General features: G+C 43.0%; 1 protein-coding gene across 3 annotated transcripts in view; it reads right to left on the reverse strand.

Annotated features, from left to right (window-relative positions):
- LOC126175539 (glycogen-binding subunit 76A) overlaps nt 1–25,625 on the reverse strand; it is a 469,828-nt gene that overhangs the window by 282,082 nt on the left and 162,121 nt on the right. Inside the window, exon 1 of one of the 3 annotated variants that reach the window (XM_049922372.1) lies at nt 11,766–11,847. The exons of the other annotated variants lie outside the window; for them this stretch is intronic. Within the exon in view, the coding sequence (XP_049778329.1) occupies nt 11,766–11,770 (5 nt within the window). The 5' untranslated portion in view covers nt 11,771–11,847. Of the gene's footprint in view, nt 1–11,765; nt 11,848–25,625 lie in introns of those variants that run through there. 3 annotated transcript variants of the gene reach the window in all.

Consider the following 25,625-nt stretch of genomic DNA (forward strand, 5'->3'; position numbering starts at 1 on the left):
GGAGGCAACAACACCAAGAATCGCTTCTCGGCTTTTGACAATATAAGAGTGTGGGTTTTTTGGGAATCAGGGTTCTTTATTTATGACAATATACAGTCAAATCACCAACAAGTTTACAGCTTCACAAACACCAGCTCCTTTAGATCTCACACAAATAGCTTCATAATGATCCACCTTACGACGTCTGCGAGTCCTCAGAACAAGAGGCATTGAAGAAGAATAGAAATATGAATGTAGTAGTATCCTTATTAAAGGCTTCACCAATATTAAAAGTACGTTAAGTAACGACGTCATGGTTATTAAAACTTCCAAGGCCGCCAATACTCTCAGTACCTCCACAGCGAACAACAGCCACGGTAAGCCATTCAGACTTACCGCGTACATTCTCGTCCAGTCGTATCCACTCGTCTGGGCCACTTATTTGCCCTAACCTGAACAATAGCGTCGGAACGACCTCCACTGTAATCTCACTGGCAACCTATATAGAGTGATTTCATGCATCGTTTCAGAGAAAGACTTTACCGCGGACAAGCTTAAGGGACGCGTTTCAGTTTTGATAAATGTAGCTCACGCAGTATTGCACAATATACTGTAACACAGAGTGTTTTCTGAGGTGAGAGCCAATCCGTTCGGATCGGTCTTTTGTCAGTGAGGGGAAAATGCATAACGTTTACACGGTGATACGAGCTTTCAGAGCTGATGGGTGAAGACATATGGGTCAATTTGAGATGGGGAATCCTGGTCTGGAAACGACCAAGTTTTAAGTTATAAACTCAGATGAGAAAATGACCAATTTATCGGTAGTCTCCTGTCGATTACAAAAATAACGTAGCGGAACATTCTGCCTTAATTGTAATTATCTGCACAACTTGCACAAGATAATACATTCACAGTGTTTTTCAAAGCAGTGTCTCATTCTCTTTACAGATAAGATTTAGTAATGTCGCACAACGCTTTGTCTTATCCGAACAATGCCAGTTTTCGAATACAGTCACAGGCAGCTGGAATACTTACCAGGAGATACGGTCCAGTTTCGAGAAGAATCCCGTATACGATAACCTCCGCGTGACATCATTAGAAGAAAACAAGTGAGGGTCATATCAAGCGAAAAATTTGTCAATAAACAGGATCTCGTCCTGGATCTTCACGCTTCCCCGGCTAAATTAATGGTTTCAAAGTTTTTGGTTTGCAGCTGAGCTGTCATTTTTTCTTTACAAGGTATTTTGAAAACTTCCGTAGTTCCGGGTGCCGACTCCGTTGCTCGCTGTTTGAACTCCTGCTAAATTGTCGACTGTAAGCGCAGCCCGGCACCGATAAATGACAATAACACTTTACATAATGAAAATGCCCTAAGACAAAATTCTTTACAAAGCAAGCTCTTAATAGGCATTCATGGGAGCAATGCGATGTTTTACGATGTTATTGAAGCATATTGAATATGAGATGAAACTAAGCGCAAACGACTGAATACTATTCAAAAGCATGCGACACGTAGTAGTGGACGTTAATATGGGATATGTCCACCCTACGCCTTTATGAGGGCTTGTGCTGTGCTAGGTACATATTCAATGAGGTGTCAATGTCTGTGGTGGAATGGCAGCCCATTCTTTCTCAATAGCCGCAACAGAGAAGGCAGTGACGTAGGATATTCGACCTGGAACAAAGTCACCGTTCAACACATCGCAAAGGTTTTTTTTTGTTTTTTTTTTTTTTTTTAATTTAGAGTGCAAGAACAACTAGCATCATACGCGCCCATGTCAGAACTGTAGAACACTAAGGCTAAGAGAGAAGTTAAAAACAACTACACGTTAATCCCAATCGACGGAGGAGTAGACAGCTAAAAACAGGGACGCGGAGAAAGGTCTATAAAATACGCCATAGAGAAACGGAGGAGCTGAACTAAAAATTGAATTAAATTACAATGAAATGAATAACCCTAGCTGCATACAGGCGTTGATATAAGTCAACGGGGACAGTTGAAACTGTGTGCCCTGACCGGGACTCGAACCCGGGATCTCCTACTTACATGGCAGACGCTCTATCCATCTATTTTCTTTTTTTTTCATTTTGTTCGATATAGTTCGTTGCGTTTGGTCTGGGCGGGCGTCATAAGACATGCGTTCAAGTTTATCGTTGATTCCTTTACTCAACTTTATTACAGAGGCCGAGCAACCCTTTGACCGAACAAAAATGGTTCAAATGGCTCTGTGCAGTATGAGACTTAACTTCTGAGGTCATCAGTCCCCTAGAACTTAGAACCACTTAAACCTAACTAACCTAAGGACATCACACACATCCATGCCCGAGGCGGGATTCGAACCATGCGACCGTAGCGGTCGCGCGGTTCCAGACTGTAGCGCCTAGAACCGCTCGACCACCCCGGCCGGCTTTGACCGAACACGCTGAGCTACCGTGCCGGCATTCATCTGAGCTACCGAGAACACAGAGAATAGTGCGTCCGCAGGGACTTATCTCTGGCACGCCTCCCGTGAGATCCACATTCCCAACTTATTGTCCTGCACTATATTCATAGTGCCTCTGCCCATTATACTCATTACTCGCGGCTTTTTTCCGATTCCCGTAAGAGTTCGGGCACTGTTTGTGCATCCACACAGAAGAAGATGGTCAAATGGCCGGCGAGCCATATACAGGGTGAGTCACGTAACGTTACCGCTGGATATATTTCGTAAACCACATCAAATACTGACGAACCGATTCCACAGACCGAACGTGAGGAGAGGGGCTAGTGTAATTTTTTAATACAAACCATAAAAAAATGCACGGAAGTATGTTTTTTGACACAAACCTACGTTTTTTTTAAATTGAACCCCGTTAGTTTTGTTAGCACATATGAACATATAAACAAATACGTAATCAGTGCCGTTTGTTGCATTGTAAAATGTTAATTACATCCGGAGATATTGTAACCTAAAATTGACCACTCCTCCGCTGTTCGATCGTGTGTATCGGAGAGCATCGAATTACGTAGGGATCCAAAGGGAACGGTGATGAACCTTAGGTACAGAAGAGACTGGAACAGCACATTACGTCCACATGCTAACACCTTTTTATTCGTCTTTTTCACTGACGCACATGTACTTACCATGAGGGATGAGGTACACGTACACACGTGGTTTCCGTTTTCAGTTACGGAGTGGAATAGAGTGTGTCCCGACATGTCAGGCCAATAGATGTTCAATGTGGTGGCCATCATTTGCTGCACACAATTGCAATCTCTGGCGTAATGAATGTCGTACACGCCGCAGTGCATCTGGTGTAATGTCGCCGCAGGCTGCCACAATGCGTTGTTTCATATCCTCTGGGGTTGTAGGCACATCACGGTACACATTCTCCTTCAACGTACCCCACAGAAAGAAGTCCACAGGTGTAAGATCAGGAGAACGGAACGGGCTGGCCAATTTATGCGTCCTCCACGTCCTATGAAACGCCCGTCGAACATCCTGTCAAGGGTCAGCCTAGAGTTAATTGTGGAATGTGCAGGTGCACCATTATGCTGATACCACATACGTCGACGCGTTTCCAGTGGGACATTTTCGAGCAACGTTGGCAGATCATCCTGTAGAAACGCGATGTGTGTTGCAGTGCTCTCCGATACACACGATCAAACAGCGGAGGAGTGGTACTCAAGCGTCAACTTTAGGTTACAATATCTCCGGATGTAATTAACATTTTACAATGCAACAAACGGCACTGATTACGTATTTGTTTATATGTTCAGATGTGCTAACACAAACTACCGTGGTTCCATTTAAAAAACGTAGGTTTGTGTTAAAAAACATACTTCCGTGCATTTTTTATGGTTTGTATTAAACAATTACACTAGCCCCTCTCCTCATGTTCGGTCTGTGGAATCGGTTCGTCAGTATTTGATGTGATTTACGAAATATATCCAGCGGTAACGTTAGGTGACTCACCCTGTATATAAAAGATGGTATCTGTTCTTTTGGACATGTCCGGAAGAACAGATACCATCTTGAATGTCCTTTGCCTTATTGCTACGACAGTTAAAAACTAATACGCGGTCGACAGCCTGTGCGTCGTTCGCTAAAACGGCCGATAACTCAGAAGACAAACAGAAACGAGAACGTAAGTGGTTAAAAAGAGGACATTCCGCCAGGAAATGGCAGACCGTCAAAGGTTGAGCGCAATGAGCGCAATGATCATCGCTTAGCAAATGGCAATGGTTAAAACGACGGTTCCCGATACGCAACCTAACTAAAATGATCTCCTCACGGCGAGAAGGCCAAGAGGAGATCGTCCAAGCCGCTGGGAGAGGCTTAATAACGCTGCGCTTGTTCTCATGGACGGAGGACCTGTGGTGATGCCACAGTGACACCACCTGCTGACAGATGGCAACACAGAGATCGTCGGAGGCAATTAAGAACTAGCGGGCCGAGGTACGAGGACTGCAGCCTTAACAGCAGCGTCAGCGGCCTTGTTTCCTATCGGACCGACGTGACCAGGAATCCACATAAACATTGCAGTGGGTCCACCAAGAGTGAGCAAGTGAAAGATTTCCTGGACCCGTTGCTTTAAGAGATGGACGGTGTACAGCACACAGAGGCTTTGGAGGGCGCTGAGACAATCGGAGCAGACGACGCAATTGAAAAGCCTGTGACGCCGAATGTACTGCGTGGCCTGACGCAGGGCGAAGAGTTCTGCCGTAAATACTGAGCAGTGTTCCGAAAACCGTCGGTGCCAAGCTTCTGAAAGGTGCTCTATTTAGCTCTAGTCGGAACTCTGGGCAGGTCAGTTCATTTTAAGAATGTTATTGTCAGCAAAGCATTGCCTTACAAGTGCTGCCTTATGACAGGGTGCGTTATGATGGTGATGCAATCATAGTCTCCGAAATGTTCCTCTCCTGCATGCAGTGCACAATACTGTGAAATGTGCTCATATACCTCCGCATTTAGAGTTTTCTTAATGGGAGACGGAAGGCAAGTGGACTTCAAAAATTCGATTCTTAGATTTTGGCATATTTGAAATGCCTAGTCTTTTCTGTGTGAAAAGGTTTTTGCTTTATATAAATACGACTATTTTTTCATGAGAGATGATGGTTTTCCTGACGCTCTGTGCAATCTGGCAGCAATGCTTATGACCGGATGCGTGCAGAACAACTCTGTGGTCCTAATGTCACAATTTCTAAATTAGAGTGCACTGGGCATGTCCAGAAGAGAATGGAGTCCAGGTTGAGAAGATTATTGCAAGAAAAGTCAAAAATAGTATTGGAAGATGGTAAGAAGATAGGTGGTAAACGTCGCCTGACAAATGTTGAAATATATAGATTACAGAATTATTATGGCTTGGTCATAAAAAGTGCAGGGAATTTAGAAAACATGAAAAAAGCTGTGTGGGCTATCTTTTTCCATAAGCTTTACACAAATATCCAGTGTACGGTCTTTGCTCAAATGATCCTGACACTTGGTGCAAGTACAGGGGAAGTGCCAGATATGACCACACACATTATTTACCTGCATCAGTAATGAATGAAATTAAACCCATATTTAGAGAACTTTGTAAAGATACCTTGTTGAAGAAATGTCTTCATGGGAAAACCCAAAATTTAAATGAATGTGTGAATTCTGTCATTTGGAGCCGGTTACCGAAAACTGTATTTGTTCAGTTTACAACCCTCTAATTTGGTGTTTATGATGCTATTTTATGCTTCAATGATGATATAATTAGAAAACTCGACCTTTTGGAATTATTGGGCATAACTGAATGTCAAAGAAGGCCATGAGGAAATGGGCATACGAAGGTAACGTGGTCATGACAGACGCTTCAGAACAGATATACTGGCTTTTAGGATTGTCTGAGCTGGGAAAAGGTAAAGTGGTGGGAAGTGGACAGATGAAGACACTGTTTAAAACAGTGAATAGATGGCAAGGTAAGTGAACCAGTGTGTTGTATTAATCGGCCGGCCGGAGTGGCCGAGCGGTTAAAGGCGCTACAGTCTGGAACCGCACGACCGCTACGGTCGCAGGTTCGAATCCTGCCTCGGGCATGGATGTGTGTGATGTCCTTAGATTAGTTAGGTTTATGTAGTTCTAAGTTCTAGGGGACTTATGACCACAGCAGTTGAGTCCCATAGTGCTCAGAGCCATTTGAACCATTTTTTTGTATTAATCTTATCATAGTGCCTAAAACCGCAAGAAAAAAATCTGTCCGATTTCAACACCGAATGCACATAAAAAAAGGAAACATGAAAATTCATGTCGTAGATACCACCTGCAATGGAAATAATCCAGATTTTAATATCGATCAGTGGAGTCAGCAAATAGAGACTCTCATGCTAGACATCAAGAAAAGATTCATTAGCTGGGTTCAGAAGTCTTTTCGCTAGGACTTGTTTGCCAGTCTAGAACTTTTTGAAATGCAACAGTGTAAACTCCCGTGTCCAGTTCCGTGGAAAGAGCTGCAAAGAATGCGGAGGCACTGACAGCCACTTACCATAATGATCGGAATTTCAATTAAATAGAAGTAAGACTTAATAATGTTGATGAACATAGAACACTAATAGTAATATTAATAGGAAGTTCGTTATAACGAACATACGGTGATCGAATGTCTGGAGATTATTGAATCACATACTAGGTAAAGTTTGGATTAAGAGCATAACTCTGTAGTGAGCAAGTAATCCTATGGTACGGAGAGACGCGAGCTGTTCCGCAACCGTCACAAACAGTGAGATCAATGTAAGATTCTGTAGCCTGGGAATTCTTTCAAGGTGAAGGATGTAAATTACTAATTTATTGTATTTTATACTAATACATTTTCTTCCGCATAGCAATTGTAGTGGACGACCGGTTCTACAGCACATGTTTAAATTTTGTTTGCTAGTAGTAAATAGTAGACTATCATGGTGTGACAGTAACTATACAGTAACTGCATATAAAATCTCAACGTTGGCTTAAATGAACAGAAGCTCAGGCGCCAACAAATGATTATATTAATTCAAACTATGTTTTGAAAGAAAATGCACTATGTTCTGAGAAGTTATTTGTATTACAGTTGCATTGGGAGTGGAGGGGCGCGAGTGTTATTTTCTATTTCAGAAAGACCATCAAAAACATATTTCTTTAATTTGTCTGCATTTATTCTGTTACCAGAAGGACACACAGGAAATTATGAGTGTTCACTTTTTTCTTACGAATTTCAATAACTATAAATTAACTGATATTGTTTTCACATTAGCTGCAGTGTATCAAACTGATTAATAAAAGAGTTGCTAAGTTACGTATTTACCTGCACCCGGCCACCTGTTATTGACTGCACAATCGGTCACCAGAAACTTTATAACACCTGTTGGTGATCGCACAGTCAACCGTAGGTGGACAGTAAAGGTAAGGTGGAGGAGGCGCATTCCCGAAGGAATCGCGTACTCTTGATTCCACTAGACCGGAAGGCGCTGTTCCAACTATTGCCGTACCACACAACTTATTAACTTCTAAGCATTTAAAAAAATCTGTACTGTGAAATGTTTCTAGAATTTTTTTCAGTTGTTTCCGAATTCTGGGCTATAAACTTACAGTAAAATATAGTAGTCTTTCTAATTATAATTTAGATTTGCAAACGAGAAAAGTAAGGTGCCTATTACAAGACTTCATCATTTGCAACAGCTGAAATTATGGCAAGTAGAAGAAATAACTCAGCCACACTCACTGCTATCCCAGACGCTTTTGTCATTTCCAGTATTTCAAATTTGTACAATACCTATCACACACTGAAGGGCAAAACGTTTATGATTCGTTGCGACTGGTAGATGTCCCACATCCAGGCCAAATTATGAGGCTGTCAGTTACCTGTTAGGGAGTTCAATAGAGTGGGTTATCGAAGATATTACAGATGAAGGCGCGAAAGACACATTTGCACACGCATTGGTAACTTATTATTCAGCAGAGGGTCCGATGGGACACAGCAAACTTGTACGCTTGGCGACCGTCGTTAGCCTCCACGTCGTCAAAAAATGAAATGAATCTCGTTAGAATTGTGAGTAAATTCGTGACATATGCCAGAATCTTTACAGTTCAGGATGCGCGATCACAATAATAGTCCAATCAGCAACTGAACGCTGCCCTTTTTTTTTTTTTTTTTTTTTTTTTTTTTTTTTTTTTTTTTTTTGCTTCGAAATCTCTGGCAAATTCAGCCAGACTTCAAGTATTATAGATAGTTCCGCCGTACTAATTTTTGAGAGAGAGAGAGAGAGAGAGAGAGAGAGAGAGAAAGGGGTGGGGCGAGGTTATACATGGTTAGATCAGGTCCTCTCATAAATAAGATGCAATGCGCATAGAAAATGTATTACAAAAAAATAATTGTTGTGATAAAAATAATAGTTGTGATAACTATCAGTTCTGTTAAGATGATTGTACGTATATTTCTTATAGTATGAAGTGTCCGCCAAATGGAAGTAAATACATTACCAGAATGGCATAATAGTAATATAAATAGAAAGATATTGAGATATTTATTGGTATACTGAAGTACGAAAAATATTTGGGATAATTAATATTACATTAATATTCATATCATATTATGGAACACCAATGACAATAGAAGGAAAAAGGAAAGATGTTAGGGGATGCCGTGAGATAGACAATGGGGAAGAGAAACTGGTTCGCTATAGACAGACGGAAGTTACGCGAATAATAATGGTACAGGAACATCTCAGAAGATAAACGCTTCTCAGCATAATTTGGCAGATATCACACGCACATGGACAGGTTAGATTGACAACCATTAGCCATGAATCAGCACGTGACATTCCGCTGCGAAAAAAGAATTCACCAATGCAGCCAAGGAGACGTTCTTTTGCAACTCATCTTTATTTAGGGAAAGCAATTAAACCCCCGTTGTTGCAACTGGCGCACCAATACTACCGCCCGATTTCATGATGGACTAAGTTTATTTACATCTACATGGGTTTGGATCTCCTACAATGAATTGACAATTTGTAATTTACCACAACATCTAGGCGCAACTTGGAATGATACGGCCTGTCCGAAGTTTTACGCGAAGAGTGTGCAGCGTTTCAGTACCGTCAAGTGTTTTTCATCTGACGTGCCGGTATAGTGTGACAAATAACACTTAAAATACATCGGTTTAAGGGAAAGTAAACTATGTCTTTGGTCTAGCAGTGTATGCTACAACAGAGACGCAATGTGGGTAATTTAAATCTCTGCCATCTTATGTACTTTTTGTCGCCGATATCACTCTCGTACAAAAAGTCGCCGTCTTGTGCACGGTGACTGAAGACAATAAAATATTTTATATTCTGGCGATCATTGCTAAAAAGCATGGATATTATTTCACGCGTGACATTTACGGTTAATAGTTTGCGGACATTTATGCTGCAGTGTAGAATTTTTTATTGCTTTAAATGAACCGGAGCAGTGCTTATGCATACAGAAAGATCATCACTCTAATGTGCTCTTTCTAAATAGATCGTAATCATTACTAAAAATTTTTCAATAACGTTTACTTCTATAACTTCTTAGATTTATTTTGTTTATCAGAGTGTCAAGGAAAATTTCACGATTGTAATTCAGTTCGTATTTAAGCGACGAAAAATTTGACGTGTAGCCACTACCTACAATCTGCGCTCGTGCTCTGTTTGAGCAGAACGCAATGGGTAACGACTCGTCAACAAACAGAAGTGATTTCTTGGCTTTTTGTGTCTTCCTTACAGCGTGGGTTATACGAAAAAAGAGCGAACTCCAGGGTATCGTATGGGACAGACAGTCGGGCCAATTGAATCTACAGGTCCTGGACGCCAGCTTTGACCAGTGACGTAATGTTTTGACCTGTGACGTCATTGTCTAACGTGTTCAAACAGAAAGAACTGAGAATACTGACAAAATCTGTTTTGCGTCTGTATGATTTTATTGAATCTCTGTAGTGGTGACAGACGATCTGTAGCGTAGTGCGAGGTCTAGGTTGGGTTGGAAGGCAAGTTTTGTTGTGAGTTGAAGCCGTATATAAGGGGGTTCAGGAAGGAAGATGTGTCGATACTTTAAAGACCGTGCATCCGTGGTCGTTTTTCTATTTGCTTGCCAGGTATATACCCAGGGGCGTTCGGCCGTGTAATGCGCGCTTAAAAGCTGACTAGCTTCATACGCTGCTTCCGCCGAGCATTAGCATATAATCGCCTTACGGGTAGTTTCAGATGCACTAAGGTTCTGTCATTTCAGTACCCTGCTTTACATGGAGGACGGAAATCGGTAGTGTATTTCTCTCTCTCTCTCTCTCTCTCTCTCTCTCTCTCTCTCTCTCTCTCTCTCTCACGCACGCACTCACTTCAGTTTTTGTTTACAAACACAGACGATATTCGCTATCACTTAAGTCTCCTTGCAACAGCTTATCAGATGACAGTTATTAATATGTCGATTTTGTAGCGCTCGTATGACGTCACACAATCTCGCCGAGATTTGACTGCTCTTTGAGTGTTCTTTTGTTGTTATTTTTAAAAGTTTACAAAATTAAGAGCCTTCTAATTCAAGAACAGCATGCTGGATGCATTCCAACGCTTGAGAATGCTAAATAAAGACTAGACCATCACGCCACTTCGTGGTGCTCCCACGACTGCACGGAAACGCGCATTGTAATTTGGAAACATCGTCATCCAGCACCTCGTACCTCGAAACACACACATTCCCTCTTAATGAGTACTGACGTGGCATAAATGTTTGTGAGAATGCTACAATTAAAGCAAAGAATGGTATCTTAAATGGAAACGCAATACATAGTTTACAAAAGCTAGTGAGATTTAATCTCCGCCTGATATGCCAGTGCTGTTGAAATGTTACCAGTGTTTCAAACCTAACAAGCCTAGAGTCTCCACACAATCAGCATTTACAGGCTGCCGAAATATTGCGCACAAAAACGGAATTGTTTGGCGGCAAGACACCCATAAACTACGAATGGTCGAGTATCCACAATACAAAAAATTACGTCATCCTAACAAAATGTTTCTTAAATCGACTGGTCTAACATAGGGGAACTGACAGCGTAATTCACTGACTATCATTCCTCCGACAGAAAATAAAAGTCCTGTATTATCAACTGTATTAATCGACCACAATATTATTGCACCTGAAAGTGAGGGCGCTTAGGTCGGATTATAGTGAGTTTTTATCCCGATATTTCGCGAGGAAACGTTGAAACGCTTGATAGTATATGAACAGCTATCTTTAAATCATTCACAATGCGATGCGTTTTCCTTTGTCACCAATATACTTGTTTTCTGTAACATCGCCCTGTATCACTCATAAAGGCCACTACAAAGCCAAGTGCAATAATACAGTTCATGGTATACACTTCATGTTGTTGACAGTTGGAGTGTGCGCATCCGTCACCAAGTGGCACTGATATGGATTTCGTGTAAAAAGGGTTTCAAGTAGCTTCTGTGATTCCAACACATGAATCAGGGTAAAAGCTATTTTCTCTATCGGAATGTTTGGGTAATATTGTTGTTGCAGCAGTAAGTTCGTTTAACATTAACCTTTAAGCATCAGAGCAGACTCTTTGCGGAAAGACATTGCGAGAAGAGGGGAGTGGATGTTTTAAGCGACTGTTTATTTACTGATCGAAAACTACAGCGATAGTGTAAAGCGGACACTGCAGTTTTCTTCCCCAGTCACTTCCACTGCGGGGGGACACTTGCTTGCACACACGCAGCAGACAGCAGCCGCAGCGGCGGCGGCGTCGCCGGCCGGCGTGGCGCCTGCAGCTGTTGGCGGAGTACTCACAGCATGCGTTAGGGCGCGCGGTCGCAGCGGCGGCTGAGCGGAGCGTTCGCCGAGAAGTTGTGTTGCCGCTGTGGCGGCGGCGGCGACACTGCAGCCGCGGCCCGGCGTCGAGCGCAGCCCCGCCCCCTCCCCTGCAGCCGCGGCCAATAGGCGGGCCGCGCTGCGCGGCGCGACGCTGGCGCCATCTGCTGCAACCCTGACCTGACGCAACAGCACCTCGCGCCACAGCAGTCAGCTGACACGCTGCGCACCGGCCAGTCTCATACCTCCTCCAGGAAACCACCGTCTGCATGCATTGGATGTTTCACTTACAAGGGAACCTCCCCATCGCACACCCCTCAGATTTAGTTATTAGTTGGCACAGTGGATAGGCCTTGAAAAATTGAACACAGATCAATCGAGAAAACAGGAAGAAGTTGTGTGGAACTATGAAAAAAATAAGCAAAATATACAAACTGAGTTGTCCGCAAGATATGCAACATCAAGGATAATGTCAGCCCAGGAGCACCGTGGTCCTGTGGTTAGCGTGAGCAGCTGCGGAACGAGAAATGAAAAGTTTAATTTTTTTATATAATCAACTTCGCTCTCCAAAATTCCACATGTTCAGATTTGCTTGGACATATGCAGGATTTGACTACGTAGGCTTTCCCGGCGTATTAAGTCTTGAAAGTCTCTTCGGGTTTGCTGCCGGATCCTAAAATCAACTTGACTCGATATTTCGGCGATCCAACTGCTCGCCATCTTCAGGAAACGCTGCTTCTGCTGATGAGTCCCGCTGAGAACTGACGCAAGATTGCAATTCGACGTCCTATATACGCCACCGTTCAGTACACGGCGCATGCGCCGCCCATCACGGTTTCTGGCTTCCAAAACAGGGAGGTGGCGCCGCCCTTAGTGAAACACTGCTGGCAACGATATATCGCAATCAAGGCCGCATCGAAGAACGTTCAGTTTTGATGCGAGATAATACAGGATTCCACGTTCTGCTAAGAGGAAACCCATTGTCCCTATTGATTAAATTATCAGCCAACCTAATTTCAATCGCCTCTTTATACACACTATTCCAAAAACCGGAAATGTTGGCAATTACAACAGTTTCCTCAAATTTCATTTTGTCCCTCATTTAGGCAGTGTTCTGCTACGGCCGATTTTTCCGGCTGTTGTAGCCTCGTGTGACGGCGATGTTCCACACACCTGTCATTCACTGTGCGAATAGAACGGCCAACGTAAGCTTTCCCACATTGACAAGGGATTTTGTACACCCCGGGTTTCCTAAGTCCCAAATCATCCTTCACAGAGCCGAGCAGAGCCCTAATCTTAGAGGGTGGACGGAACACACTCTTGATGTTAAAACTCCTTAAAATTCGTCCAATCTTAAACGATAAGCCTCCAGCATAAGGAAGAAAGGCCACAGATCTATGTTCCTCTTCGAACACCTCCGGAGACAGTCCAAATTCCATGGCCCGACGAATCTGTTTCTCGGTGTATCCATTTTCCTTAAAAACAGTCATCAAATGCTCAAGTTCTTGGGTTAAGCTGTCTGCGTCGGAAATGGCATATGCTCTCCGTACCAAAGTCCTAAGGACGCCACTACGTGATGCTCTTCACAGGTTTTTGGACCACTTCAACTGTCTTCATCCCCGTATCAAATTTACTATGGAGGTTGAAAATGATGGGATGCTTCCATTTTTAGACGTAATTGTTTATAAAAAACCAGATGGAACTTTGGGACACAGTGTTCACCGAAAGCCGACACACACAGATTTGTACCTGCACCCTCAGAGTTGTCATCCACCACACCAACGTAGTGGCGTCCTTAGGACTTTGGTACGGAGAGCATATGCCATTTCCGACGCAGACAGCTTAACCCAAGAACTTGAGCATTTGATGACTGTTTTAAGGAAAATGGATACACCGAGAAACAGATTCGTCGGGCTATGGAATTTGGACCTTCTCCGGAGGTATTCGAAGAGGAACATAGATCTGTGGCCTTTCTTCCTTATGCTGGAGGCTTATCGTTTAAGATTGGACGAATTTTAAGGAGTTTTAACATCAAGAGTGTGTTCCGTCCACCCTCTACGATTAGGGCTCTGCTCGGCTCTGTGAAGGATGATTTGGGACTTAGGAAACCCGGGGTGTACAAAATCCCATGTCAATGTGGGAAAGCTTACGTTGGCCGTTCTATTCGCACAGTGAATGACAGGTGTGTGGAACATCGCCGTCACACGAGGCTACAACAGCCGGAAAAATCGGCCGTAGCAGAACACTGCCTAAATGAGGGACACAAAATGAAATTTGAGGAAACTGTTGTAATTGCCAACATTTCCGGTTTTTGGAATAGTGTGTATAAAGAGGCGATTGAAATTAGGTTGGCTGATAATTTAATCAACAGGGAAAATGGGTTTCCTCTTAGCAGAACGTGGAATCCTGTATTATCTCGCATCAAAACTGAACGTTCTTCGATGCGGCCTTGATTGCGATATATCGTTGCCAGCAGTGTTTCACTAAGGGCGGCGCCACCTCCCTGTTTTGGAAGCCAGAAACCGTGATGGGCGGCGCATGCGCCGTGTACTGAACGGTGGCGTATATAGGACGTCGAATTGCAATCTTGCGTCAGTTCTCAGCGGGACTCATCAGCAGAAGCAGCATTTCCTGAAGATGGCGAACAGTTGGATTGCCGAAATATCGAGTCAAGTTGATTTTAGGATCCGGCAGCAAACCCGAAGAGACTTTCAAGAATATGCAGGATTTGACGGTCTACACACGGAAAAGCTTGAAAACGATAACATATGCTTTCACAGATCACAGGGAAAACTGTGCGACTGTGAAACTGTTGCATTCATTTGTTGCAGTTTATGTGACAAACTCTTATGTTTTCATCACTTGTTTGGGAGTGATTATCACATTCAAAAAAAAACCTAAATCGGGCAAGGTAGAAGAATCTTTTTACCCATTCGCCAAGTGTACAAGCTAGGTGGGTCGACAACATATTCCTGTCATGTGACGCACATGCCGTCACCAGTGTCGTATAGAATATATCGGACGTATTTTCGTGTGGAGGAATCGGTTGACCTATGACCTTGCGATCAAATGTTTTCGGTTCCCATTGGAGAGGCACGTCCTTTCCTCTACTAATCGCACGGTTTTGCGGCGCGGTCGCAAAACACAGACACTAAACTTATTACAGTGAACAGAGACGTCAATGAACGAACGGACCAATCATAACTATGCGAAAATAAAGTAAGTAAACTTTTCACTCGAGGGAAGACTTCAACCAAGGACCTCTCGTTCCGCAGCTTCCACGGGACCACGGCGCTCCTGGGCTCACACTATCCTTGATGTTGCCTATGTTACGCATGTACTACTCAGTTTATATATGTTGGTTATTTTTTTCATAGTTCCACACAATTTCTTGTTTTCTCGATTGATCTGTGTTCAGTTTTTCAAGGCCTATCCACTGTGCCAACTTATAACTAAATCTGAGGGGGGGGGGGGGGGTTTCCCTTGTTAGTAACATCCAATCGAATAATCGTATTTATTCTTCTTCTTCGACTTTAGTGTTCAACCGTGATGATTTCCAGCCGTACTGGGCACTACACATGCACCAAACGACCGACAAACTAGACGTATGTAGGCACGTTGACCGACCGACCGACAAACTTCCTTTGTCGGGGTATGGGGCAGGTAGGGCCATACGACAGCCGATACTCACACCACTTCACCCAACAAACTGTGCCGTCTTTAGCGCTGTCCTGCCAACCGCCGACAAAAGTTCGTCTTTTGTCATTGGGAGAGGGATACATAACAGGGTGCCAGGAGGACGAAACTGTAAGAACAGAGTTTCTAGCGAAATCTAAATATTGATGTTTGTGGGACCCGTCGTTCGAGGAGTGTAGCAATATAGATGCAAAAGATGCTGTTTTTTTCATTTTTTTCATTTTTCGTGTGACGTATTTCCGATACTTACTGGAAATGAAAACTAAAACCTGAAATATCGACATTTAATGGTGGTTAATTCAATAAACAAACTTGCTTCATTTGTTTAAGTGTTGAAAGAATTCCAGTCACCATCGAAGCCCTCTGCTATGAAAAGTAAAGTGTCGATTTTTTTTATTTTATTTTACAGTCCCAGCAGTTGCTAATGGTTCATTTCTTATTTATCTTTGTCGTATTTACTAGATGATGTGCGCCAACACCATGCGTAGTCTTTCTTCTTCGAATCTGAAATGAGTTTCTTAATTTTGCAGGTCATCACTTATGCTACGTAAATAAATTAATATCGTTTATGCGAACATCTTTTGTTTTATTTGTTTTGCTTTACCATGACGTATTTTCTCAGTCAACCGTAAATAATGCTGCAGGTTCCAGTAATCATTTTAGTTAATAATTGTGGGGATACAAAAGCTCTGCATGTGAAGTCCTCTTCTGCCACTAACTAGAAATCGTAATGTAGCTAACAGTCTCTCCTTGCAGCTTACAGCCTCTTTCATGACTGTATTCTTTTCGATAACAATGGTTTGACGATGATAGGGGGGGGGGGGGAGGGGCGAAATGCATGTTTTATCCATTCTTAGATAATTACGAAAATTATGGGCTCCCAGCTCTTAAATAGCAGATCGTGGGTAAAATTTCTTTCCTTGCGTTAGCCAATTCTTTGCCCACAGATTTCTCTCCGTCGGTCGGATGATAAATAGGTGCTTGTGTAGAGGCCTTCGGCCATTCCTCTCTTCTGTCTGCCATCCTCCTCATTTCCGGAAATAAGGAAACGTAACATGAAAGCATTTGTTTGGAGTGTGACCCAATACGGGTGTGAAACTAGGACAATAGGAAGACAAGAGACAAGACGGCTAGAAGCCCTTGAGATTTGGTGGTACAGAATGATGATGATAAGCTGGAGAGATACAGCCAACAATAGAGAGGTGCTGAGAAGAGTACGAGAGACGAGATATCTCTGGAGGCACATCCGTACAACGAAACGGATGCATTGGCCACAGAGTTTACGGAAAACCTGCTCATACCAATCTGTACTTGCACGTCATCAGCCATCTTGGTGCGGCAGAGAAGCACACAGTGTTACAAACAATGGTTCTTGCATCGTGCAAGAATGATATCACATGCCGATAACCAGCCGCATGAGCTGAGCCACACATGCAAGGTCTTCAAGGCTACAGCGTTCACCAAATAAATAAAGTGATCTCAAGCAAGAGTCACAATAAGACCATCGACCTGGAGAAGAAAAAGAAACTTGCTTTTTCGCAATTCATGAGCCAACACTTTTGTATTTCCGAACTGTATTTTATGTCCGTTTTCTAGGCGATGCTCCGCTATGGCCGACTTGTCAAGCTCCCTTAAAAGAAAGGGAGCTAACGCACCTACATATTGTGACTCCGTTATAAAGGAAGCGGCCGAGATTCGTTTAAATAACAACCATTTCAACAGAGACCAGGGGTACACACTCAGCAGGGCATGGGGGCGGGCGTTGGACATCGAAAGAAAGCAAAGACAGATGCGCGACGCGAGAGCGGCAGTTTCAAACGTGGAGCCTGCCCTTAGAGCCACCTGACGTCACCGGTGCTGCCACGGGCAAAATCTCCGCTAGCTGCCCGGGTCGATTTAAGCGCGCGCGCGCCACATTGTGCCTATCTAATGACTGCTGATGATGTCATCATGCCTATATAAGCGTGAAACCGTAGCAGCGCCGGCACTCGGCGAACTCCTGACAACGATGGCGGAGATGGTCATCGGAAGCTCGAGGATTTTATTCCAATTGACGCTGCTTGAAAACCTAGAACGTTTTATTCAGTGTGAAGTCACATTTGCTGCCGAGGGGGCGGCTAGTGGCAGGCGGCGGCTCCTATAACTTAAACGTTCTGTAGCGTCGTTGGATGACGTTTCCAGAAACAGGTTCCTGTCCTCCTATCCCCTCTACAGCCCCTCGAATTTGTCGCAACATTTCCGGGACGCTCTTTACAGACACATCAAGATTGCAACATCATTGTGTGTATACTTGTGGTTAACTTGCAAGACAAAGAAGTTACAAAGATATTGAACACTTTGAAATGTATTTTCGAGGCACAGATTGGAAAGATATGAGTATCATACATGATGCTAGTGAAAAATGTAGTGTAAAGTATTCTGTAACATGGACAACAGTTTCCAAGATCAGCATTCCAAGAAAAGTTTAATAAATTTTTAATTCTGGTATTGCCGGCCAGGGTGGCCGAGCAGTTCTAGGCGCTACAGTCTGGAACCGCGCGACCGCTACGGTCACAGGTTCGAATCCTGCCTCGGGCATGGATGTGTGTGATGTCCTTAGGTTAGTTAGGTTTAAGTAGTTCTAAGTTCTAGAGGACTGATGACCTCAGATGTCCCATAGTGCTCAGAACCATTTTTGAATTCTGGTATTTTTGTACATGGCAAAACTTCACGACAGTGGTTGAAATTGCTTTGTAAATCGCTCGTGTGTGGTGGGGTCAAAACGACCGACTGATTGCACATAATGTCGTCAGCGATGCACCACTCGTGTTTGTGTGTTTGTGTGTGTGTGTGTGTGTGTGTGTGTGTGTGTGTGTGTGTGTGTGTGTGTGTGTGTGTGGCGCGTGCGTACGTGCGTGTCTGGCTCTTTAGTTTCGTGGAAGAGGAAGCGGAAGGAGTGGAGGAAACGAAACACAATTTCTTCCTCATTAAAATTCAAAACTACCGAGAAACTGCGTTCCTTTCACCAAATATGCTAACGCTACTATTTCAAAATAAGCAACGTACTTTCCTGAGAGAGTATAATTCCTATGAGATTTCTACTCGTATGTACTCTTCTGCTGGCGGGAAGGCAACGTTGTATGTTCACATATTTATATATTTTTAGACTGGCTGATCAAACGAAAAAAGAAAACATCACGAACGCATTAAGCAGAACGCCACTGAAAGTTTTCAAACATGGAGCCATCTGATTTTCTCAGTTGCAAGAAGAATGGCGGCGAACAGCGAAATGGTTTCGAAATTTTACAATAAATGGCACTGTGTGTACTTGCTACTACTCAGGATCCATTACATGTTCTGGCTTTCTTCAAACTGATACTGATTCGGTACGTCTGTTCACGTAGCGTAATAGGATGCGAATTTGGTTTGTCAACACCACTTTTTAGAGGAATGAGTCGGGAAGGGGGGGGAGGGGAGGAAAGAGCACGTGACCTCCCGTTCCTCTTGCATGGTACGCCCTTGATCAGATGATAAGTTATATTTACTTGGTGGCTCTTTCTGTTGCTATGTGCCTGCCTGAAAAGTCGTACTGAATATGGTACCGTTGGGAGACCCTCCAATTCATTCATACCTGGATTCAGCAAAGATGCTTGTGCCACGGGACAATATTTTGAGAAAAGCGAACCTTTTCTCACGAGGTCCATACAAGTTACAACAGATTCGAATTTTTTTTTTTTTCACGAGTTACTCACACGAAACTGTGAAACTTGTGTCATTTCTTGACGTAATCTCCCTGCAGCCGTACACATCTTTCATAGTGGCGACACCATGATTCCATGGCAGTTGCGAACACCTCCTTAGGATGAGATTCTCATTCAGCAGCGGAGTGTGCGCTGATATGAAACTTCCTGGTAGATTAAAATTGTGTGCCGGACCGAGACTCGAACTCGGGACCTTTGCCTTTCGCGGGCAAGTGCTTTCGCTCTTCGGAAGAGCGTCTGTAAAGTTTGGAAAGTAGGAGACGAGGTACTGGCAGGTGTGAAGCTGTGAGGACGGGGCGTGAGTCGTGCTTGGGTAGCTCAGATGGTAGAGCACTTGCCCGCGAAAGGCAAAGCTCCCGAGTTCGATTCTCGGTCCGGCACACAGTTTTAATCTGCCAGGAAGTTTCACCTCCTTAGGAGTCTGATTTACTACTGGAAAAATCGCTGACGCAATAGTGGCACGACTAGTGAATGTGCGACCACGGGGAAACGTTGGAAACGGCTAAAAGTCGCTAGAACCCAGTTCAGGTGAGTAGGGAGCATGAGAAGTCACCTCGAAGCATCATTCAAACATCTCTGACCGCAAAGCTGGAATGCGCGAGATGGGTACCGAGAGCGATCACAGCAGTCACCAATGACAATGTGTTCACTCTTCACGCGAATTACTTTGGAGCTATGCAGATGTAAAGGAGATCTTTTTGTATTATATTGTTATGGGTGACGAAACCCGGGCGTTAATTCTAATCTGAGCCCAAACAGCAATAACATGAATTGTGGTATTCCTCTTTTACCCGGGCAGCGAAAAATCAGAGACACACAGTATGCCAGGAAAATCAATTCCTGTTTTATCCAGGTAGCGAAGAATCAGACATACGTATAGATGTTATTGGACTAGTAAGGCTATTGGGACAACAATATAGCTGACAGCTTTTATGTTTTTTTTTTTCACCGATTCTTTGTAGAATCTGTTCGTTTATTTTCTTATTAGTTTAGCTAATTTCCAACATCCTTCTATAGCGCCACAACTCTAACTCTTCGATTATCTACTTCCCGGTTCTCTCAAAGTCCATGTCTCACTACGAAACAATGCTGTGCTCCAAACGTACGTTCTCTGAAATTTCTTCGTCAATTTAAGGCCTATGTTCGATACAAGTAGACTTCTTTTGGCCAGGAATGTCCTCTTTCACTGTGCTACTCTATTTTTTATGTCCCTCCTTGCTTCGTCTGTTACGTGCTATTTTTGCTACCAAGATATCAGAATTCCGTAATTTCAGCTACTTTGTGGTCACCAGTTTTTATGTTAAGTTTATAGCTAACCTCACTTCTGTGACTCCTCAGCAGTTTTGTGTTTCTCCGGTTTACTCTCAATACATTTTCTGTACTCATTAGATTGTTATTCCATTCGACATCCCCTGAAATTATTCTTCACTTTCATTGAGGAAAGCAATGTCATCAGGTAATCTTATCACTGATATCCTTTAAACTTGAATTTTAATTTCATTTTTGAAGGTTCCTTTTATCTTATCATTGATATCCTTTAAACTTGAATTTTAATTCCATTTTTGAAGGTTCCTTTTATCTCTATCGTTGCTCCTTCTATATGTAGACTGAACAATAAGGGCTAAACACTGCATCCCTATCTTACACTCCATCTTACATCTTAATCCGACCACTTCGTTCTTGGTCGTCCATTCCTACTGTTTCCTCTCGGTTCTTGCACGTATTGTATAATGCCCGTCTTTCCCTACAGTTTACTTCCATTTTCCTCAGAATTTCGAATACCTTGCGCCACTTTACATAGTTGAGCGCTTTTTCTAAGTCGACAAGTCCTATGAAGTTTTAGTTTTTCTTAACCCTTACTTCCGTTATCATTTATTATTCCTTATACTCTCAGAACGTTGCTCTCCATTAGTAATTCGGATGGGACATCATCATCCGCCCACCATTAGTATGGCGTTTCCTCTCTGTGACTGTCATTTATTCCTTGGGCAGAAAGAACATTTAACACTAATATTTGTAATTCTGCCGAAGTTGCGGTGAGTAAAAAACCCTTTATTTTTTTCTCGCCGCAACTTCGACAGAATTTCAAATAATAGTGTTGATAAAGGTAAGTTACTGAACCACTTTTCGTGTATCATGGTGGAGGTTGATAGAAGTAACATCTGACCAGAAGCCAGTTCAACAACAATATCAGGTGAAGATTGAGGTCCAATGCTTTCTCAGTCTCGACGCTCAAGCTGTTACATGGAGAAGCAAAAGTTGTCCCATCCCCTACAACACATCGATCGATATGGAAATCATGCGAATAAAAGATTTTCAAATTTTAAAATGATGAAAATAAATATTTCTATTTGTTTCTTAAAAAAAAAAAAAAAACAAGCGAACTTGTTATTAGGTTCACCCTGGTATTTCCCTCTCAAAACAGTAATGTGTACAATCAACAGAAGATAAATTACCATTTTCGTTTCCCTCTGTTTTAAATTAATATTGTGTATCCCTGTCGACAGCCACATCATGAAGAAGAAAAAACCAGCTTTGTTGTAACATAAAATAGGAAAAAGCTCTGCCTGGTCTTTTTTAAAGAATGTTTCTCGCATTCGTCAGTACAAGATGGGTAAATTGCAGATAACCGAATTGGGCGCGTTCAGACGGGAATTTATCCCTGGAGTGCGCTGATGTCTGTACGGTAGTTTAGCATTGAAGTGAGTCAATGCCGTCGTCATACCAAGTGTGCTATGTTTATTTGCTTCCACGATTTACGGCTAAAGTGTCCCCTCAGTTGGCGCGCCACAGCTAACGAGGGAAAATCAGCGATCCGGAGCATACCGGTGCCACACAATAAGGCAGAATATCGTCTCGCGGTGACCATCACTCTACATTAGGAATTTCCAAACATTGCACATCTTTGAGACAAGTTGGAATAGCGGCGTTAAACCGTGGTGATAAACGTTAAATTGTAGTAATTCTGAAGTCAGTAGGCAAATTTCCATGTTCAGATGTAAATATTTCTGCGGAACATTAAAAATACAGTGTGAACTTGCACTGCAAATATTGCGGAAATGGAAAGTGCTATTGGTGTGCGCTTTTCACACATTGGATTGGTAGTCGGGGGTTCGAATTGTTGGCCAGTAAATAGACTTTATTTATACTTAGAAATTGTATATACTTTTTAAATGGGTCAATGCCTATTGACATTAACAGGCTAAAAGTAGGGTAAATTAGAATGTCCAGTGGTATCTTTTGTAGGATTATCTTTTACGAGATATCGCTTTTTGGAAAGTTCTCACACAGACATTTGTACAATACCTATGGCAGTACACACTATAGAACAACACTAGTCCATCGACTAATTATGTGGATTCCTACCGGAAACGAGACAACTAATTATCACAGGTTGATTTCAGATTGACTACCAGCAGCAGCAATTGACGCTTTCAGTCTGGTTTGGGACGACCGCTGCACACGTGCTAGCATTTCGGCGGGTATGTTGGATCAAGCTGCAGTAATACGTCGTTGCACATCATTAAGTGTAATTGGTATGCCCTTGTAGACTGTATCTTTTACCCATAAAAAATGTGTGGTGTCACCGCCAGACACCACACTTGCTAGGCGGTAGCTTCTAAATCGGCCGCGGTCCGCTAGTATACGTCGGACCCGCGTGTCGCCACTGTCAGTGATAGCAGACCGAGCGCCGCCACACGGCAGGTCTAGAGAGACGTCCTAGCACTCGCCCCAGTTGTACAGCCGACTTTGCTAGAGATGGAACTGACAAATAGCGCTCTCATTTGCCGAGACGATAGTTAGCATAGCCTTCAGCTACGTCAATTGCTACGACCTAGCAAGGCGCCATTACCAGTATATTGAGATTGCACTTACGTATCATCAAGACCTATGTTCCCCAATTATGGAATAAAGTTAAGTATTACATCCACTACGTACTTTATTTGCTATATTAATAACATTGTAATGTTCCAGACCTCTCGCCAGTCTGCGTGAGCTTAACGCGTGCCTTTCGGCTACCCGTCACTGTGGATTGGCTGTCTTGCCAGTCCACAACAAAATGTTTGCAGCGTCAAACCCAAGGAACGGGCCGGCCAAGATACAGATCCTCAGCGTGCAATCCTACGATTTGGAAACAATTCGGTAAAACATGCTGTAGTGCTTCGTGCACTATGGGCTGCCATCCTGTTGGCACAGCAGGATCATCCTAGTCTGCAGAGGAACGTCTTCTAATATTCATGAAAGATCGTCTGTTAGGAAGCTGCGATACTTGTGCGCGTTCGGTGTTCTGTCTATGAAAAATGGGGTGTATGAGCTGATGGTTCACTATCTAACATCACACGTGTGCACTCCATGGACGTTGACGTTTGCGGGCTTTCAAAAATATTGATGTAGTATGTGGCGTCCCTTAACTACGTACCCTGAGATTCAGAGTTGAAATATTAAAAGTATGGCTGGTTTCGTTGTCTAGGGGCTGGGATACGTAGTTGCCGCATTAGAGGCCAGATACTGCTGAGTCTACAATATACAATATGAATATACACATGAATCGAATGGTCGAAGGTTCCTATCACTCGGCAATTGCGAATTTTGAATGAATAGACCTTTACAAATGAAAGATTGCAATTAAATAAATTCTGCAGGTACTATTTCAACAACTTTAAATGATGCGTACGATAGCAGAAGTACCTTTAAGAACGCCCCTTATTACTGTAAAACACTTATTGGTGTCGATGGTCCAGCAATTAAATAAAATATAAGTTGAATAACAGGGAAACAATAGATTCCTAGTTCGCGTAATTAGTTATGAACATCAACATAGCTCGCGTTATATTCACTTCGAAACGTGTACTACGTCTTCACTGCAGAAGCTACGAAATCTCACAAGAACACAAGTCGGCACTACGAAATATTTCTCTCTCTCACATCCACGTGCAAACTGCTCCACTCTCCAAGTCTTTCCCTCGATCGTGCGTCCGTCACGCCGTCCTGTCCAGGACTCTCCCATGTCCTCTCCCGTACTGTCCAGAACTCTCTTGTCCTGTCTCGAAACTATCCTCCTCCCCCACATCCATACAGTCTCTCCACGTGTCATTTTTCGAACGATCGCTGTGATTGGCTAGAGCGCCTGTGCGGCTGCTCCCGGCGGAAGTTCGAGTCCTCCCTCGGGCGTGGATGTGTGTGTTTGTCCTTAGGATAATTTAGGTTAAGTATTGTGTAAGCTTAGGGACTGATGACCTTAGCAGTTAAGTCTCATAAGATTTCACATACATTTGAACATTTTTTGGCTAGAGCGCTCCCGCCCTGTCTCGAAGCCAACGCACACTCACAAACGTAAAGAAACACATTCGAAACACTGGATTTACATTTAAATGACTTGAAATTAAATAAATATTCCTACAGCTGGACCATAAACAGGCCCTAACACACATTATTAAATACATAAACAAGTTAAATAAACATATATTAAAGGAATACAACATAAGTAAACCATTAGCCTAATGTCTCTGTGCTTTCTAAAACACAGTAAATAATTGACCAATTTCTTCATGAATAGTATATATCGGATATAAACAAAGACGAATAAATATATTTATAAGCATGCTGCTACCGGTTTTTCCTGTAACTGTGGAGTACTTACGGCCTGACGCGATTAATAGTAATCGGCCACTTTGACCTCCAATAACTCATGTACTATTCAAGTTACATACCTGTAATTCATACCAATTTAGGTTTACATCAATAGCTTTCTAAAGATACGTCGATCGACAAAATCGGATGAACCGTTTAGATTTTGGAAATTCGTTGCTGGGTGTTACTTGTATAATTTATCGTCAGATACTAAACTTTAAACTAATAAAGATATTGAAAATCTGATTACACCATCAGAATCGTCGTGCAAATATTGGTAACGTACACATTTCTTTTTAAGGTATCATGATTCCTCAGGCTATTATTAATTTCTACATGCGCTGTGAAATGTCTGCCATTATGGTTTCACAAAGTCCGCCACCTTTGGCACTCTCGGCATACAAATCTCCTTCATCGACACAAAGCACAGTTCTCGTCACAGCGTCTACCTGGAATACCCAGCCACGCGGCCTGGACCAAGCACTGGGGCTACCTCTCTCGTCCGGCAACACGCGGTCGGCCTGCCGAGCGGTCCGCAAGGCCACGCCAACTCCGAAGTTAGACTATTTTCAGGGAGCCACACCTCGCCCGTTACCTCACACGCTCCACCTGATGAAACCAACCGGGTTGTTAAGAGACCTACAGTGCACGTTTCGTAATTTTACGTAGCCGTGATTGGTAAATTTGGCTTCACCGCTAAACAAGATACATGAAACATCTGGAATATCCTGTATTAATGTCAATGTACAGAAGTTAACATCATTCTCACAAC

This window comes from Schistocerca cancellata, chromosome 3, assembly GCF_023864275.1.
Source record: "Schistocerca cancellata isolate TAMUIC-IGC-003103 chromosome 3, iqSchCanc2.1, whole genome shotgun sequence".
In the NCBI taxonomy this organism is placed as follows: Eukaryota; Metazoa; Arthropoda; class Insecta; order Orthoptera; family Acrididae; genus Schistocerca; species Schistocerca cancellata.